The 18,288-nt window shown below is 36.4% G+C and overlaps 1 protein-coding gene across 1 annotated transcript; it reads left to right on the top strand.

Annotated features, from left to right (window-relative positions):
• Positions 1-351: 351 nt before the first annotated feature.
• On the top strand, positions 352-17,552 carry SEL1L (sel-1 suppressor of lin-12-like (C. elegans); the record flags this gene model as incomplete). The annotated part of the gene is made up of 18 exons (XM_010078624.1): positions 352-389; positions 734-956; positions 2,434-2,601; positions 3,211-3,316; positions 5,050-5,212; positions 6,994-7,047; positions 7,128-7,187; positions 7,808-7,889; positions 8,212-8,366; positions 9,115-9,171; positions 10,145-10,213; positions 11,515-11,592; positions 12,739-12,801; positions 13,212-13,299; positions 13,585-13,733; positions 14,285-14,450; positions 16,110-16,184; positions 17,343-17,552. Coding segments are annotated over 18 exons (2,004 nt in total), but the record flags the coding sequence as incomplete, so codon positions are not given.
• Positions 17,553-18,288: the final 736 nt, after the last annotated feature.

Genomic DNA, 18,288 nt, shown 5'->3' on the forward strand with positions numbered 1-18,288 from the left:
AGCCCTAGGTTCCATAGGCTCTTTTCCCTTCATTCGTACCTTTTTAAGTAGTTTAGTTGGACTGGAACAATTCTGACTATGTAGTAATCTAGAGCATTGATTTGGATTTAAAAAAAAAGTCTACACTTTTTTCCAGTGTTGAGCACACAGTTGTGTTTAAGGAAGAAGAGGATCATCTATGAAACTTTTGATTCTTCCTGACAACACTGACACGGTCTTTCTGAAGTACATGTGTCAATGTAGTACACTAGAATATTTCAGAACTATTGTACAATATTGTAGCTATACTTATTTTTATTTTTGAGATTGCTCATGGAAAAGCTTTTTGCTGACATATAATATTTTTTCTAGATGAAGAGGGAAATCAAGATGAATCACTGGAGTCAAAGGTGAGGAAATAAGTCTATAGTCATTCTGTTTTTCTTGGGGAGTGAGAGAAAAGGCTTGACATTCTGAACTATGTGATTCCTCTTTTAAACTGTTCTGTAGCTCTTGCTGTCTCATTAATTTCTTCTGCACATCAGAATTAATGTTGTATCTTTGAAAATATTTTTTTTCAAAGAACTGAAAGGGACAGAATCAATGAGAGCTAATACAGGTAGCTCAACTTACTTCTGATGGTACTGTTTAAACTTAGTCTGTTAATTAATCATATCTTTTAAAAGTAATGGTTTTTGCCAGCTGCTGCTGTTCAGTTTCTAATCTTCTAAATTATGTGTCTGCTTTCCTTCAGACATTGTCTGCAGAGGACCAGGTAAAGGACCATTCCACAGGAACCCGAGTGGTAGCAGGTCAAATCTTCCTTGAATCAGGGAAATCAGAGTCTCAATCAGAGGATGAAGAGGACTTTCACAGTCAAGATGAGGAAAAAGAGAGTTCACTGGAAGAATTGAACTCTCTAGAAATGTCAAATCTATTAAATAAGGATTTGGAAGAAGTGGAAATAAAAAGTCCAGGTAACTGCTCACCAACTTTTTGAGAAGTGGCAAGAAAGATGCATCAGAGTAACTATGGCAGAGTAATTTTGTAACTTTACTGTACAGTTGACTCTCATGCAGAGCGTTGTGTCCAATTGCTTTCAGTACAGGAGACAAGGTACTAAACAATACAAGGAAAACTTCAAGTTCTCAAGTAGCGTTAATATTCGGGACCTGGAGTTTGTTTAAGTGACAATGTTAAGAGGTCCCACCAGTTGTAGTTATATGTACCCTTAGCATGAGTTTGTGCATTACTGCATGGTTAACAGATGTCTAAAATTATTCTGGGCTAATTACATCTGGACACATTATTTTTGAATGCAATTTCTGAAAATAATGTTTTTCCTTTTGTGTGATGGGATAATTAACTTGGGGTGAGGGGGGAGTGGTGGGACATCTGCCAAGGAATCAAATTACGAAGAGCAATTTGAACAGGCTAACTAGTCCTGGAGACTTTCTTATGCTTCAAAAAATCAACATGAAATTTTTGAATTAATACGGTTTCTAGGCCTTAAAATTCTAGATCTTAGAAGAAAGAATTATCTTTCTCTATAACCACAACAATTACAAGCTTGACTTGAAAAAACACTGTAATTTACATTCTCAATTGTATGACTTTGCAAATGTCTTCAAATTAAGCTGAACCCAAGTGCTAGATTTAGCTTAGTGAAAGAGAAAAACCTTTACAAAAGGCTAATTGAAACAATTTCCTTTTCAAAAAATGAAGATAAGTCTTACTCTTCACAGAAGATTGCAATATTTTTAAATAAAATCAATATTGGAATTGGTAACCTTTGAAGCTCTAGTACATGAGAAATGCTAAATCATGCTGCTTAAAGTAATTTTGAAAGCAACGTAAATATATTGTTGAAGTGAAATAAAGTTTTCAAGATAAGGCTATGCAAGAATAGAAAATGGCTGGACTCATAGTGGTTTCAGTCTTTTCTTACAGCTGTATGTTCTAAGCGTATTCCCTGCTGATATTCAAGTACTTTCAGTATCACATTCAGTGATGTGAGTGGTTCTGTCGTACATCTAGCCCTGGGGCTAAAATGAATATATGTACTGGAATGCACTTTGAGCATAGTCTTTTTCATGAGGAAGGGAGTACAGAGGGGAGAAAGTGAAAAGAATTTATTTTGTTAGGCAATAAAAATATAACTGAGATTTGTTTTCTGCAATCTAAACAAAATTATTTCTTTGCTTAGAACTAAGAAATATAAGAAACCACATACCTTCTGTTTCATTTCCTTATTAAAAATAAGAATAGTATTTTTTTAAGTGCTATTTAGAAAAATAATTGCTTTTTCGGGCTTTTGTAAATTAAAAATTTTACTGAAAACTTGATTCAATGCAGAAATTAAAACTGACATGGGGATGTTTTCCTGTATCTAGTAGTTGACTTTAATTTGTGGAATAAAGGAAAGCATGCTAATTCCTGGGTGTGTATTTTCAGTTTTGACTGCTATTGGGGGCACTGCAGACGGTGAACCTTGCCACTTCCCCTTTTTGTTTATGGAGAAGGAGTATGCGGAGTGCACTGCAGATGGGAGGGAAGATGGCAGACTTTGGTGTGCAACAACCTATGATTACAAGAAAGATCAAAAGTGGGGCTTCTGTGAAAGTAAGTAACCTGATGTCTTGTTCTTGTCTGAGGGATGCTTTCTTAAGCTGGAGTTTTCAGTCTTCTTAATGCCCTTTATTTCAGGGTGTAGAAGTCCCTGTCATATATTAATGGCCACTTTGTACTGTTGTATACAAGTAATTAGAAGGGCAAAGTTCTCATAATGGAAAAGATTATAATGCAAATGCCACTTCCAAAGCTATTTGAGTAATCTTGCAGTGGAGGCATCTATAAAACTCTTTCTGAGGCTGTAGGAGTACAGGGGTTTGACAGTGTTTCCCATTATACTTGCTGATTTGTTGCACAAAGGCAACCCTTCTCTAGCAAACATCCTCCTGAAGGAAGAACCTTTCTTCCTTGCACAGCTTGCTTTGGAGCAATTAAAATAATGTTTTAACAGCAAACTTATACGTGGGAGACATCACATGAGAAGAAACTGTCTACTGAGATACGCAACACTTCCTTTAGACAGCTTTTTGTAATCCCTTGGCTTGTTTATTTGTCTGCAGAAACATATTCCTCACTGTATTTTCCCTTCAGAACCAATAGGAATTTTGAGAGAGTAGTCTCAAGCTGTGTAACTGGAGCTCTTAATGCACTCTTTCTTAGCTGAAGAGCAGTCTAATAAGAGAAGACAGATGCAAGAAGCTGAGGATGTTTATCAGACTGGAATGAAAATCCTTAATGAAAGCAGTAAAAAGGCTCAGAAGAAAGAGTAAGTCTTCCTCTTCCACCCTCACAAGGGAATGATGACATGACTGGTCACTCTGGCATAACTGAAAAATAGTTGAGTTGCTCTGGGACTTTGGACTTTATTGTACTTAGCATCAAATTATGCAGTGATATTACTGAAAATACATGGTAACTTCAGGGTATTTAGAAAAACAGATTTATGCCAGCTTTCCTATGAATCCACTAAAAAAATTATAAGATTAATTTCTGAAGAGTGGGTGTCATCAAAACATTGACTTAATGCAAGATGGTGCTGCAGTTCCCTATCTATATGTGGCAACTGCCCAGAAAAAAACCTGAGCGCGTGATACAAGATAACTGTACTTTTTCAAAGGTTTCTTACAGTCTGATTCTGCTTCAAATATTTAGTGGGGAAAAATCAGCATTTCTTGTCCTGCTCTGTTTTTGTTCCTGCTTTCTGATGGTTTTGGTCACCATAAAAATAGTATTAAACTTAATCTCTACAAATTGTTAAAACTCTAATTATTAACCTTACATGAGAGAAAAGAGTAATGCTTATAGATGAAAAAAAAGAATTAAGTTAGTGTTCTGTTCATTCTGATCTGTTTGCTTTCTACTCTGTCGAATTACTGATGAAATAGTTGTCAGCTTACCGCTGTAATTAAGAATAGCTATGTTAATTTAGAGCTCACTGTTGACAACTTCATCAGTAAGTGGTGACTTCAGGCTGCTGATTATTATGTGAGCACTACTACCATGGTAAACTTGTTTGTGGAGATGAGGGAGTGTATTTCTACTTTATCAGGGAAGTTGAAGCACAGCTAGAGGTTGTCCATCGCACCTTGGTAAAGACAAAGGGAGATGTTATCTGTTAGAGACTGGATAGTATTCTTTTGCATAAAAAAGTGTAGGAAACAATATTAGATCGTAGTTCTCTTGAACACCTTATACTTTCTTAGAAGATGAAATTATGTGAGGAACTAGGTGTGCTTCAGGCTGTCCAAAAGAAAGAAAACAAGTCTGAGGATAGAAAGGAGGAGACGTAAAGAAAAATCTTGGAATGCTATTAAAGGTCCATGAGAAATCAAGCTGAAGCATGCTTGACAGTACTGTGTTATGATGTTTAAGGTTACAGTTTTTTTAATTGCTGTGAAACCAGCTGCTGTGAAATTACTTTGGAGGACTACTGTAAGTTTTGAGGCTGAAATAGAAAGGGGAATTTCCAAAGAGCTTTCTCATTTTTAGCATGACTGTTTCATCACAAAATTGATCACATATGCAGTTGTCATGGACCCAACACTTAGGATTTTCATTGGAATGATTTTGTACTCAACAAATCAAAGAGACTCCATACTCTTTTTTTCAGGCTTCTTTTTTCTATCGTGATCTATGAAGCTGTCAGAGTAGTGGTCCTGCTAGATACCTAGTACAGGACTTAAAATTGTTGCTACAAAAACATGATAATTTGACCTTAAACTTGTTGTATAACTTACAGGGGAGGAAATGCATACTGTTTTGCACGTGGAGTAGAGTGAACATTACAATCCAGTGTGTCTGTTAACTAAATCGTATGAGTTCTTAAATAGACTGATAACTCGGAGCTGGAACAAATTACTCTAGGTATCTACCTGCATCTGCATTTGTAGAAAATAGAGGCTAAACCAGAGGAACAAAACACCTCCCCAGAATCCTCAAGTTTATGAATGGAATCTGTGTCTTTGCCTCAAGGTGACTAAGAAATTGTTTTCTTTTAAGAGCGTATCGATATCTTCTGAAAGCAGCTGACATGAATCATACCAAGGCAATGGAGAAGGTATCCTACGCTTTATTGTTTGGGGATTACCTGAAGCAGAACATCCAATCATCAAAAGAACTATTTGAAAAACTAACAGAAGAAGGTTCTCCTAAAGGACAAATGGTTTGTATGTCCTTAGATTCTACAGAAGTTTTTATAGGTTTTTAAATTGTTTTATGGTTTGTCCTTGTTCTAAGGTGGTCTTATCGATTGTTCTTGCATCCAGACTAGAATGAGAACAGTAAGTGGTATCTGTTGCCTGGTCAAAAAAGACAGCAGACAGAGTGCTGCTTTTTTAAAATTGTTTGAAAACTTGATGTAGAATGTTTTTGTTCAGGCTCTGATTCAGGAAATGTGTTTTATTAATGCTTTGCCTAAGTAACTACTCCTTGCCTTTATTTTTTTAAATTTCACCAGTGCCTTGCTTTGGTTTAAGGCTTCTAACATTACTGAGAGCGCAGTAACAAATGGTACCTGCACCCTCAAGGAAAACACATGGAATCAGGTCTTCTCTTTGAGTTTGAAAAAACAACATTGAACTGCCAGTAATATAGTATGGTGGTGGTATCTTAATTTAATTTCTTATGTTATACATTCAATCTAGTCAGTCATACAAGTCAAAAAATTAGTAGATACAGCTGATCCCAGCCAACAAATCTCCTCTGAAACTGTTACTTTTTTCTTGTGGCTTGTGTAGGATGTTGTGGCTTTTCATCTGAAGTTTTATCTTTGAGATACGTAGACATACGCACACACAAGTTTATAATCGAGGAAGTTATAAACTCCTAGGAATCTTGAAAGCTGTTCAGTGGAATGGGACTTGCTTTGTCCACATGCCTTTGAACATTATAGAATTGTTCATATGTAATTATTCACATATCATGTCATAAAATGTGGGTGTTACTATTTCAATGTCTCTATCTGCATATACTTCTTATTTAGTTGTCTGGTTTGTTTTGGAAATGTCAACTTCTTTAGGAGTTATCCAATTTCTGTTAGGTCTTTGGTTACCAAGTTTCCTGCTGTTCCCTGTTTAATGTTGAAGTACTGATTTACCACGGAAAGCAGGAACATATTTTCTTTAGAAACTCTGTCTCAGTGAGGACCTTGCCTTTTATTTGTCTAGAATTCAATACTGAGGTGACTTTTTTGTGTGTGTGTATGTGTGCTTTCAGCATTGCCTAGAATAGTCTTAGAACACTGTGAAATAGACACCTTTATGTATGTATATATGTTATACTGTTGCCTTCTGTGCTACTAGTTTCTCCTCTGAGCCACACAGCTGTAACAGGTGTTGTAGAAAGAGCAGTAATTATGTAAATTTTAAGAATAAAAATAACTTTAGAAAAAACCTCAGCCAAACTGCTCTGTGTACTCTAGCTACTTATATTTATAGTCATAAGTGCAACTAACCCATGGAGGAACAGATGCAAACCAGTAAATTCATAGAATCTGTTAGACAGTGAATCAAACAGTAAGACTTCTAGAGAAGGTCATAACGCAAACATACATGAACTGGTGTATGAGACAAACAGGATACATGAATAACCTGACAGATAATGCTGATCTTCACTTGAAGGTCTTTAAACTATGATGCTTCTACTGTTTAGGACCTTTGGTTTTCAGGAAAGTAGTAGTTTCTTCCTAGTGTTCAATCTACTAGACTGAATTCTGGTGAGAGGTATTCATGTTAATGTCCTAGGCAACTGAATAATTTAGAAACTTCATATTTTAAGAGGGGCAGGGAAGGACCTAGATATAGGAGGTACCAAAATGCAGGTAGAGCTTGGCATATTCTTTGCAGCTTTGGAATTGTTGTTTGACTTCTTCATACTTACATATTCCAGGAAAACTGCTCCTGGATTTTTCAAAGGACGTGCTGACAAACTTTATTTTATTTCTAGGCTCTTGGATTTCTATATGCGTCTGGTCTAGGAGTCAATTCTAGTCAAGCTAAGGTAACTTAGAAATCGTCAGTGTGTGCTCTTGTATTCTGTCTTGGAGGCAGATGTTAAATAACCACTGATTTTGTTTTAAGGCCCTGGTGTATTACACTTTTGGAGCTTTAGGAGGAAATCTGATTGCCCATATGATCTTGGTAAGTAAGATAGTTAATAACTTTACACATGTAAGAACTTTTTTGTACTCTTAAATTTTTAATGTAAGTTTTGCATTCATGTGAATATACTCTAAAAATTAGATCATCATACATGCATTGGGTGGGCAATATTATCTTCCTTGTTATTCCTTGTTAACTTAAGGAAAAGCCTACTCATTTAAAGGTGTATACCACTATGAATTTAGATGGACCATGTTTACATCTCTTGACTTAAAGCAGAAGTGTCAGACTTTTAATTTTTATAGGCTGATGAGAATTGTGAAAACCAGATATCTTTACACAAGATGCTGTTTTAATCAGTATTGTGAGATTTAAGACAAAGTGCAACATATGTAAGTAAAAGGCTTCAGGTTTTCAACCATAAGAATCATTCTGTTTATTTACTTTTTCCTGAGTAGTATCTGAAGTATATTCACTACACTTAACTTTTAATGGTATCAGTCAGCTGCTTTTAATGTAGGCACAATGGACTTGTGGCCTTTGTTTTGCCTATTGTGTTGTCAAATCTTGCTCAAGTAATGTGAAAAAAGTTTGTAACCTGGTAAGTAGTGTGTTCTCAAATAAGTGATAGCCCCATATTTTTGTATTTCCCTTTCTAGGGTTACCGGTACTGGGCTGGGATAGGAGTCCTTCAGAGTTGTGAATCTGCTCTCACTCACTACCGACTTGTGGCTAATCATGGTAAAAACTTTTTACTAGGCTAATGTTATTGACTTTCTATATATTTCTATATCATTCATCTAGAAGATACTATCAATGCTAATAGTATAAAAACAGAGAATTCCTACTATTAAACAAGTAATTCCTCTGAGTGGCTCTGAATCATTGTATGCTATTTTTATCTCTATCTATTGAAATGTCTTTAATTCTTAGGCAGGGTCAAAGTAATTCATTCTCTCTGATTAACAGTTTGAAGCTTTGTAGAGATCTGTTTTTACTAAGTTGCAGAGTAAAATTTTCTAGTAGTTTTGTTCAATACAAATATATCTTACCTGTTTTCCAGTTGCTAGTGACATTTCTTTGACTGGTGGCACAGTGGTTCAGCGAATTCGCTTAGCAGATGAAGTAGAAAATCCAGGAATGGCAAGTGGGATGCTAGAAGAAGACTTGATTCAGTATTATCAGTTTTTAGCAGAGAAAGGAGATGTACAAGCACAGGTAAGATTGAGTTCACCTGATGGCATGCAGAGGTTTTCAAGAATTACAGGAACAGCTTTATGAAGTATAGAAAGATAGTGGAGCTTTGGTTTTTTCTTCTTCCTAAATCAACCTGGTTGCTATTTCCTGATTGGTTTTTAGAGAAGACACATATTAGTGTGTTTAAGGTAGAACTTGGACATCAAATGCGAATTTTTGTGGAAAATAAGTCTAAAATATTAGAACTTCAGTGTCTAGGAAAGAGAATCTTGGCTTTCACTAGAAACCAGCCAGACTAGTTTAAGCATAGCTTTAGGTGTTCTGGAGGAAGCCTTGATCAAAAGATCAAGGTAGGGGGGACCTCAGTTTCCCACTGCTTCTGTTCTACATGACTTCTGCATGCTGCAGGCTGAACTTCTACACTTAATGCAGGAGGGGAGGACACTAATATAGGCAAATTATCACAATTCAACTTGGTCCTTTATGACTTCAGAATGAGGTAGGCAGAATTCAAATGAACATTTCTTATTTTGTATCTAGGACAGTCCTGTAACTTTTATCTAGGATAAATTTCTGCTTAAGCTAATGTGAAAAAACAGGACTGTTCTGTAGTCATTGAAGCAAATATGTGCCTTCAGACTGTGTGGAATCTTTAACTCTGATATGGTCTGTCTTTGTGCATGTAATTAGCTCACTCGTATCTATATTACTAGCAAAAGAAAGTCCCTAGGGAAAAGCAACTTATTTGCAATGTAAAATTTGTTTTTAGGTTGGCCTTGGACAGTTGCACTTGCATGGAGGAAGAGGAGTAGAGCAAAATCATCAGGTACCCTTTCTGTATATCTCTGATGCATATTACACATGGCGGAGGGGGAGAATGTATAACTGAGACCACAGTGAAGCGAAGGTGTTTAGGTATCACCATAAGGTATTTAATAACTTCAGTAGTCTTGTTCACTAAAACTTAATCTTTATGTGAGTAGTACATGCAGTTTATTTTCTTACACAATTAGTTTAAGATTAATCATCTTAGAAATGGGGAGGCCAAAAACAAAGACCAGGTTTTCATCAAATAGTACTTGAAACTGTCTGAACTTTTGTACATGTAGACGCATTGTGCGTGCCTTAGTGATGATAGCCTAGTTTATGTGGCTTGCGATAATATTTTGCTTCTGTAGACAGAACAATGCAACTTTAAATACTAGAGATATGAAGTATGCATAGAAAATAAAACTTCTGCTGTTGTAAGCCAAGCATGCTGCTACTTATAGAAGTTAAAATAGCTAACCTCTTCTTAAAGTACGTTGTGAAAAAATGGAGAGCTGAGGATGTGCAGTCCTGAGGATTATTTCAGACTCAGCTACCAATCAGAAATTATTTAATGGTCGTTGCATTTAAAATACCTTAAAATTACTGCTCTATAAGGGTTCCGAGATGATACTCAGTGGTCAGAATGAGTATACCCAAGCACTGTGTAAAACTGGAATAGGAACTGGCAGATCTTTTCTAAACAGGGTTTTGGAGGTACAGTGAAGCAGTAAGATTTACCTGTGTAGCTTGTGCATAGTAGCAGTTTTTCCTCTTGTCTCTGCTTTTTGGAATACACTGTTGAGAGGGGTTGCTGCTCAATAGGAACAGGAGGAACCCTGTGACATTTGTTAAAATAGGTGGGATTGATAACTCTTAGCCCCAGAACAACATGGTAACTTGGCAAATTATCTACTTACTTCTGTTCCATTTTCAAGAAAAGGTACTCAAATCAGTCATGGTGGCTAAAATACTTGTTTTCTTCCCTGCAGCGAGCATTTGAGTACTTCAATCAAGCAGCTAATGCTGGCAATTCACATGCCATGGCATTTCTAGGAAAGGTAAGATATGAACACTCTCAAAAGTAAGGAAATTCAATGAAAAATAACAAATTTCCTGCTTTCTAATATCAGGCAGTCTAAAACTGGGATGGAGTCTAAGTACTTCTGTTTTGCTACTGTTTTGAATTGTCCTGCAAGATTTGAGTGTCATAGTCTTAATCTGAGTTTTCTACTTGTTCCTTCACCTTAGGAACTTTCGTTTGTTTCTAAATAGTACTTGAACTAGATTTTTTTTAATTAAATACCTAAATACCTTAATGTCCTTTTTCTGTGGTGGAGTTCAAAACTTGGAGTAGGCCATTATACTCTTCCATACAATGTGTGGGGAAAAGCTAGGCTTCTCAAAATTTTGCCTACTAGGAAATAATTAATCTCAGGAAGGAAAGGGGAAAAAGACCTCTCTATTCTTATTCTGTGTACAGAACTGAGTCAGAGTTGCCAATAGGTCTGTATGTGCTCTGAACCAAAGCCTGACTCTATCTGCAAGATGGGCCATTGTATCACTTTTCTCAGATTTAAGTCCTTTTTTAATCTAAAACATGATTGACACGATGTTAATGTGTTACTGCTCAAAGGTTTTTGGGTCGCTTGCCTGGGATCTGGGTTGCAGGCTACCCTTCACCCTGTGAGGAGCTAAATCCTTATTATTCCATTTGAGTAACCTCTAAGGGTAGTCTGCAATAAGCAGCAGCTCTAGTTCATCTTTTTAAGGCTGTCACTGCAGTAGAGGATGCAAAATTCATGTCCTTAGGAAGTGCATGAAAAAAATAGCATAATGTGCTGGTCAAGGCACCTGACAGCAGAAATTGCAGGTTCCTGCTTTCTCTGTTGCTAGAGTGTTTTGTAACTAAATGCTGAAATGAGGAGTTTAGTAACCAATTTTTGCTTCATTTTCAAGGAGTATTTTAACTACCTATATAGTTTGACTTACTAGCTACTATGAAGAAAGTTAACTCTGTCCCCACTGAAACCAGGACAACAGGTCTCACAAGATTTTTGCCTGATTATATGTTCTTCATTGCACACTAGCAGAACTCAAAAATGAAGGGCATTTTCATGCAAACTTTTTAATTTTTTGAGCATTTCATTCTCCATTAGAAAGTTAAATCCTCAATGTGAGTTTTACAGCATAGAGATGTGTTTTCTGGTTCTGAGCAAGTTCTTTAATGATTATTCAGTAACGCAATAGTCAGAATAGTGTAATGGTACAGTAGACCTCCTCTTATGCAAAGTGGAGATACTTCGTGATCTCCATGCTGAACTGACTTCAGCTGTTCTTTAATAATGCCTTTCTCCTTCAGATGTACTCAGAAGGAAGTGATGTGGTGCCTCAGAGCAATGAAACAGCTCTTCAGTATTTCAAGAAAGCTGCTGATATGGTATGATTATCTGTAAGCTAGAAATACAGCATATGCATTAAAAAGTTGATTAGCTTGGAAATGCAGCAAATGCTTCTTTTTGTGTGCTCCCATGTGATGCACCTACTCCCAGCTTCTGTCCCAGATTAACACATAATTAGACCTTGCTTATCTAAGATGTCGGAAACTGACTTCACTTCTGGTCATGGTGCTTCATGAAGCTGTGTTCAGCACAAGGAGTCTAACTTCCACGAATGCTGGCATCAGTATGAGATAGTATCTGTGTAAATAGCCTGCAGTTCTGTTAATTTTCATTGATCTGAAGCTGTCTTGTCACTGAAATTTCTGGTGCGCTGATACTATGTTATTTTGGTTCTATTTGTGGTCAGTGAGTAGATAATGGTTTTGGTTTTGTATCTCATGTCATTGGAGAGTTTGTTATTTGGCTGTTAATCCTTTGTGTCTGTCTGTGACCTATCCCTTATGGTAGCATTTGTAGAGTTAAAGCATGAGTAGTCTTCAGGAAAGATGTTTAGCATGTGAAACACAGTAGATGTTTTGAAGGGACTGTTGTAAGATAACTGTCTTCATGGTTCTTCAACTAGATTGCTATTCTACACCTCTGTCTTAGAGTAAGCATCTCTCCATTTGCTAATGTCCCACATCCACTGAAGGTTTCTGATGTGTCCCATTGCTTGTCCTGGCACTGAAGGAATACCATGGTACATACTTTTGCAGGGCACTGGTCAGTAATGCAGCCCACAGGACAGCCACCAGACTGCCCTTAAATTAAAACAGGTTCTCAGAGTCCCTCTAGTTGTTTTGGGGGTTTCTGTAGCATCCAGAACATCTCAAACTTGGAAAAACTAAAGATGAATAAGCTATTAATGCACCACCTTTCTATGGGTGTGGAGTCTGCATCTTGTATGACGTTTTGAAGTGCACAGTAGACTTTCGTAATTAGTGTTGAAAGCTTTTCTTTTTCCTGTTAATTACCTGTGTAGTTACTGAATAAAAATTATCAAAGATGCTATTTTCTCCCTAAATAACAGTTGCTTGGTAGGAGCAAAGTTACAAAGCAAATCTATCTTAAGTGCTGTTTGTTTCGGTGATGTTAAAGACATACCAAATTTGGAAGATATAGGAAGTATTTTCCTCTATTTTCAGGGCAATCCAGTTGGACAGAGTGGATTAGGAATGGCTTACCTCTACGGAAGAGGTGTTCCAGTGGTAAGCTTTTCACAGTTGTCTTTCTAATCATAGGTGATTGTGTAACTTCTTGTTGTCAGACTTTTTCTCTGGAGGGAAGTACTGCAGAAGGCTTAATTGTGAAGATTTCTGTTACAATGAAAACTCCATGAGGAAATCTCTAATGTAAAAAAAGATTCACTGTGGAGTTAGCAGATATGAAACATGCTGAATTCCCTCTAAGTTTGAAAATGTTGCTGAAGCTATTAGAAATGCACAGCAGTGTGAATTCTTAGCAGTATGAATATTTTTGCACTAGAAGATTTCACTGTAATTTTTCTGTAATATAGATTTGTCCATGCACTTAAACATGTGCACACACGTATTTGCTTTCTGTATTTAAATTGTGGTATATTGCAAGGCTCTAATGACTGGACCAAATCTTCCTGCAGAACTATGAGCTAGCCCTGAAGTATTTCCAGAAGGCTGCAGAACAGGGATGGGTTGATGGACAACTTCAACTAGGTTCTATGTATTACAGTAAGTTGCATCAAAATGCTGAGTTGCTGGGTCTAAGCATCTGCCCTTTCAATAACTTTTCACTAGGTGGCGTTAGAAGTGTGGGTGTGTGGGGGTGTGTGTGTATATATATGTATATGCATGTAGAGTGGTCTCACAGCATTGAATTTATATTTTACTCTATTTTTTTCCTAACACTTTCACAAGTCTGTCTTTAATATTTTTTAAAGAGTAAGTACATACTGTATTTCACACAACTCTGCTTTTCAGGAAGAATGAATAGCAATAAGTTATTTTCTCTTTTAGATGGCATTGGAGTCAAGAGAGACTATAAACAAGCTTTGAAATATTTTAACTTGGCCTCCCAGGGCGGCCACATTCTGGCTTTTTATAATCTGGCTCAGATGCATGCTACTGGAACTGGAGTGATGCGATCCTGTCATACTGCTGTTGAGGTAAGACCATCCATTTATAAAGGTCAAATAATACTGACTTGCAAAAAGTTGGATACAAACGTGTCAGTTTATATAGGAAATTTGTCTTAACTGAAATCCACTGGTGACTGCAGAACCAAGACTGTCAAAAGGAAGAGTGATATATTGTCAAACTCTTTTGTACCTCATGAGAAAAATCTTTTTTTTTAATGTTGATATGTCAAGTTTGTAATTGCTTTAAGAGCTTTGAAGAAAATAAAAATGTGGTAAGAAGCAAACACCAGTATTTTATAAGTACTTAAGTCTTCATTTAGACATGAGTTTAAGTGTAACAAAAAAGCTGATAAAAAGAATAATTCTGAGTGAGTGCCTGAATCTTGGCATGTAGTTGTGTAGTAATTTATATCTTAAAGTAAGCCTATCTGAAGCAGTGAGCTTGTCTAGTTTTTCCTGTGAAATGTAAATATTTTGAGTGGGCATTTGAATGTTAAAGGTTTACCTCCTGCAAAACTGAAATTTCTGAAGTTCCTGACAACCAGTCTTCTCCCACTTTTTTTCCCCCCCCTCTGCAGTTGTTTAAGAACGTATGTGAACGGGGGCGTTGGTCTGAAAGATTGATGACTGCCTACAACAGCTATAAAGTTGGTGATTCAAATTCTGCTGTGGTTCAGTATCTTCTTTTGGCAGAACAAGGCTATGAAGTTGCACAAAGCAATGCTGCTTTCATACTTGATCAGAGTAAGGATCTGAATTTGTACTGAAAGTTGTTTTTTGGAGTTGACCTGCCGCAGCCTATTTAGTAGAACACTAGAGTGCTTGAAGACATAATTACATAGCTTTTGTTCAGTTACAGCTTCAATGAGACACTTGTCCTCTTTCCTGCTCTTCACACTGGGAAGCAGTCAGTTTTTCTTTTCACCTCTGAGGATAGCTTTCTGGTCTAAAAGTTAGAGTATGCTTAAATTCTGACCTACAGGATTTTAAAATGGCATAGTGAGAGAATGCTTTAGAAACTTGCACATACTGAAAATTCTCTTCCATGGACTTCCTAAACTCAACCTTAACATTTTATTTTTAAATCTATAAAGTAGGAATGGCATTACTTTTGCCTTTGGCTTTAATATGCATACAAGCTTCAGTTTGCTTTGTCCTTGGAATGTGATCTTGTATCTTGTAATATCAGCACTTTTTTTTTTTCCAGCTTTTTGTTAACTTTACTCTTACTATTCTTGAAGCAGGGATGATGAGCTGGGCAGTTGATTCTGTTAGATTTTAAAAACTTTTCCTGGGTGTCTTATTGCAATTAAGTGGCTAGAACTTCATGTCCCTGCTCATTCATTGCAGGGGGTGTTGGACTAGATGGTGTTTAAAGGTACCTTCCAAGCCAAACTATTCTATGTTTCTATTCACTTTAATTTCTCAGAGTCTGAGGTTATAGGAAAACAATGGAAATACAAGTGACACATCTTTCTAGAAACAAAACCCAGTATTTTAGACTTTCTGGATCTCAAATCCAGAAATCTGGGTCTCTCATTACCAGTTTTAGGGATATTGTATCTTAATACAGACATCAGCTTTTGGTGGCTGATAGGCTAATCTAACATCTTAATTCCCAGTTAATGTTTTTTCAAAGATGCCTTAGTGTCTTATCTTTAGATAAGCTATAGCAATGACAGTCTTGGCTGGGAGCGTATTCTTGTAAAGAAACAGTATTTTTGCCTGGGTTAAAATTCTGATTGTCATTAGTCAGATATATCTGCATCTCAACTGGATATGAATTTAAAATTACAGATTTTCTGTAAAAAGTATATAAAGTATGTCAACTGTGAGATAGTATAGATGAAACCATACTTACATTAGAAGTGAAAGAAGTTATAAATCCTTTTAACTGTCTGAACTTGTGATACTTCAGCAGCCCTCAATTTATGACATGGACAAGTAAAATAACTTCTGTTCTGAAGTAGCTGTTAGCACTGCTGTGTAAAATATGCAGTCTCTGTGTGGTTAAGGAGTTTAAGCTTTCAGTTTACTTGACTAGTCTTGTTTGTTAGATGGTCAATGCTTGTACTTGTATTTGAGTGCACCTTTGTCAGAGACCTAATAGTGTACTCTTAAGACTGCCATCTTCCAGCATTCCTCAAGTATGCTTCAGAATCTTCTAGAGCAGGAAAGCAATAGTTCAGGATGAAATGATACAGTTTGTTCCTAGCTCTTATGTGGGCAGATATATGGGAAGACTATAAGTGAAAGGGTGTTTTCTAAGCTTGTTTGTGGTATAGCACAGATTAGTTCAAGCTTAAGTCATTTCAGCAAACTGAATATAAGCATGGCGGGTTTTTTAGTGGCTTTGTGTGCATATACTATGCTCCTATTTAACTGAATTGCTTTCTTCTTTAGAAGAAGCTAGTATAGTAGGAGAAAATGAAACCTATCCTCGAGCTTTGCTTCACTGGAATAGAGCAGCCTCTCAAGGTATGTCTGTACCTCACAAGTGCAATTAGTTATTTTTAATAGAACCATTAATGTTTGATTTCACATTTTTTATTAAACAAGGAAGGAGGGAAAGCTTATCTCCTGTTCAGTATTACTTAAATCCCACATAGGGTAGTTGCTGTTCTTTGTTCCACTGTTAGCTATAATGTCATTGCAATGTGCTTGCAGTTCTGAGCCATTCTGAGATCCTGAGGATTAAAAGGACTAAAATACAAATGTATCATGTTTCTTTTACCATTCCATATGGAATTATAGAGCAGTGTTAAACAGCATTAGGAATGTTTACAGTGACTTTTCTAAAAATAAATCCACTTGTAAAAATAGATACAAAATACCCTTTAGGATTTTGGTACTTTTCATCATTTATAAGAAATGCAATTTCCTATTCAAAGCAAGCAAGGCTCAGTGATGAAGAATGCAGTCTTGATGTCCAGCTAACCCAAGTGTAAACTCTGGTGCTTGTGATCCTATCCTAAAATAAGCAAAACTAAACTTAATAATTAAATATCTCAGTGTGAGGTCTCTATCTTTCATGTGAGTGCATCTACATTAATGTCTATCTGATAGGTTTTTACTTAAGAGCAAGTGTATCATGCAAATGGAGCCTAAGAGTCTTGTCTGAAAATCTTCAGATGTGCTTGGCTTTTACTAGAAAGTTAGAAATTGGGAGGATGCAATGGTTAAGTATTCAATTACCAAATTCTGAAAGAGACTTTATTTTTCAGGTTTTCAGTGTCTTTGCTTTAAAAACAAAGCTAAAGCCCTTAATGACCATCTAACAAATGAAAAATTTTTCTGTAGTAAGTGACTATAAACAATATGATATAGCTTTTCAACTGATGCCACTAAATCGCAATAAAAATGTTGGTAGGATTGCTGGGAAAAGGACTTCCCTGAAAATAGAAATTATTTGCATTTTGGTTAGCTAAACCCAATTTAAAAAAAAAAATAAAATAAAAACCCCGAAAAACTAAACTAAAACAAAATAAAAAAGCTGTCTATGTGTGAGAGGAAAAGGGAAACAGTTTGTGCAAACTGTGTAAAGTAATACTAAAGCCCTTAGTGCATCTTCATGTGAAACAAAAACGCTTTCTTTGCATAGCTATTTTATCTTTTTTGTTGTTTCTTGATTTATAGGATATACTGTTGCAAGAATTAAACTTGGAGATTACCATTTTTATGGTTTTGGTACTGATGTTGATTATGAAACTGCATTTATTCACTATCGACTGGCATCAGAGCAACAGCACAGTGCCCAAGCAATGTTTAATCTCGGCTACATGCATGAGAAGGGATTGGGCATCAAGCAGGTGAGTAAACTGTTGTCTGATAGTCTGCTTCATTACAGTGCGTTTACTAATATTAGATTAAGTCCATGACCACTGCTGGGCTTTTGGCACTACATAAGCACTTAGCAGGAGCTAGCACATCTCCCAATATGTCTTCCAATAGCAAATGGGTAAGTGTATGTACTTCACACTGACCTATGTGAAGAAGTGAGGCATAGACAGAGTTAAAAACTGACCAAAATTGTGAAGACTGGCAAAAAGAGTGCCATATGCTTGAGAATGTCTAAGCAAGGAAAATTTGTGTATAAACCAGTCTTAGGAATTCTGGATATGTAATGTCTTTGCTACTGTGTCCTAAAACTTTAGAACAGTAAGATGAGAGGATGGAGATTTAGGACTGACTAGGTAAGACTAAAATGAGGCTTGCCTAGGATAGTCCAAAAAAGCCTACAACTGAGTTTTGAATGAAGCAAAGGAATATTTGGCTTTCCTTTTCTAGAATGGAAACTGCTGTATTTTCAGCACCTCTGGAAATAACTGACAGTTAAAATTATGCTTCCTGATGGAGCAGGTGATGTCTACCACTGAAGTCTGTTCTTCCACTAAAGGCCTGTGGAAGGGATGTATAAAGATTTTAGCACTACAGTAGCTACTGAATTGAGGATTTAATCTGTTAAAAAAAAGGGATATGTACTTTTACTCTCCCCACCTATGTCCATACTATTAAGATGGCAAGCACCCCTAAGTTAGGGAGAATGATCCTATAAGGTGGCCTGCACAACTTTAATTCAGGT

The sequence above is a fragment of the Pterocles gutturalis genome, unplaced genomic scaffold (assembly GCF_000699245.1).
Source record: "Pterocles gutturalis isolate BGI_N339 unplaced genomic scaffold, ASM69924v1 scaffold10173, whole genome shotgun sequence".
NCBI classification, from domain to species: Eukaryota; Metazoa; Chordata; class Aves; order Pterocliformes; family Pteroclidae; genus Pterocles; species Pterocles gutturalis.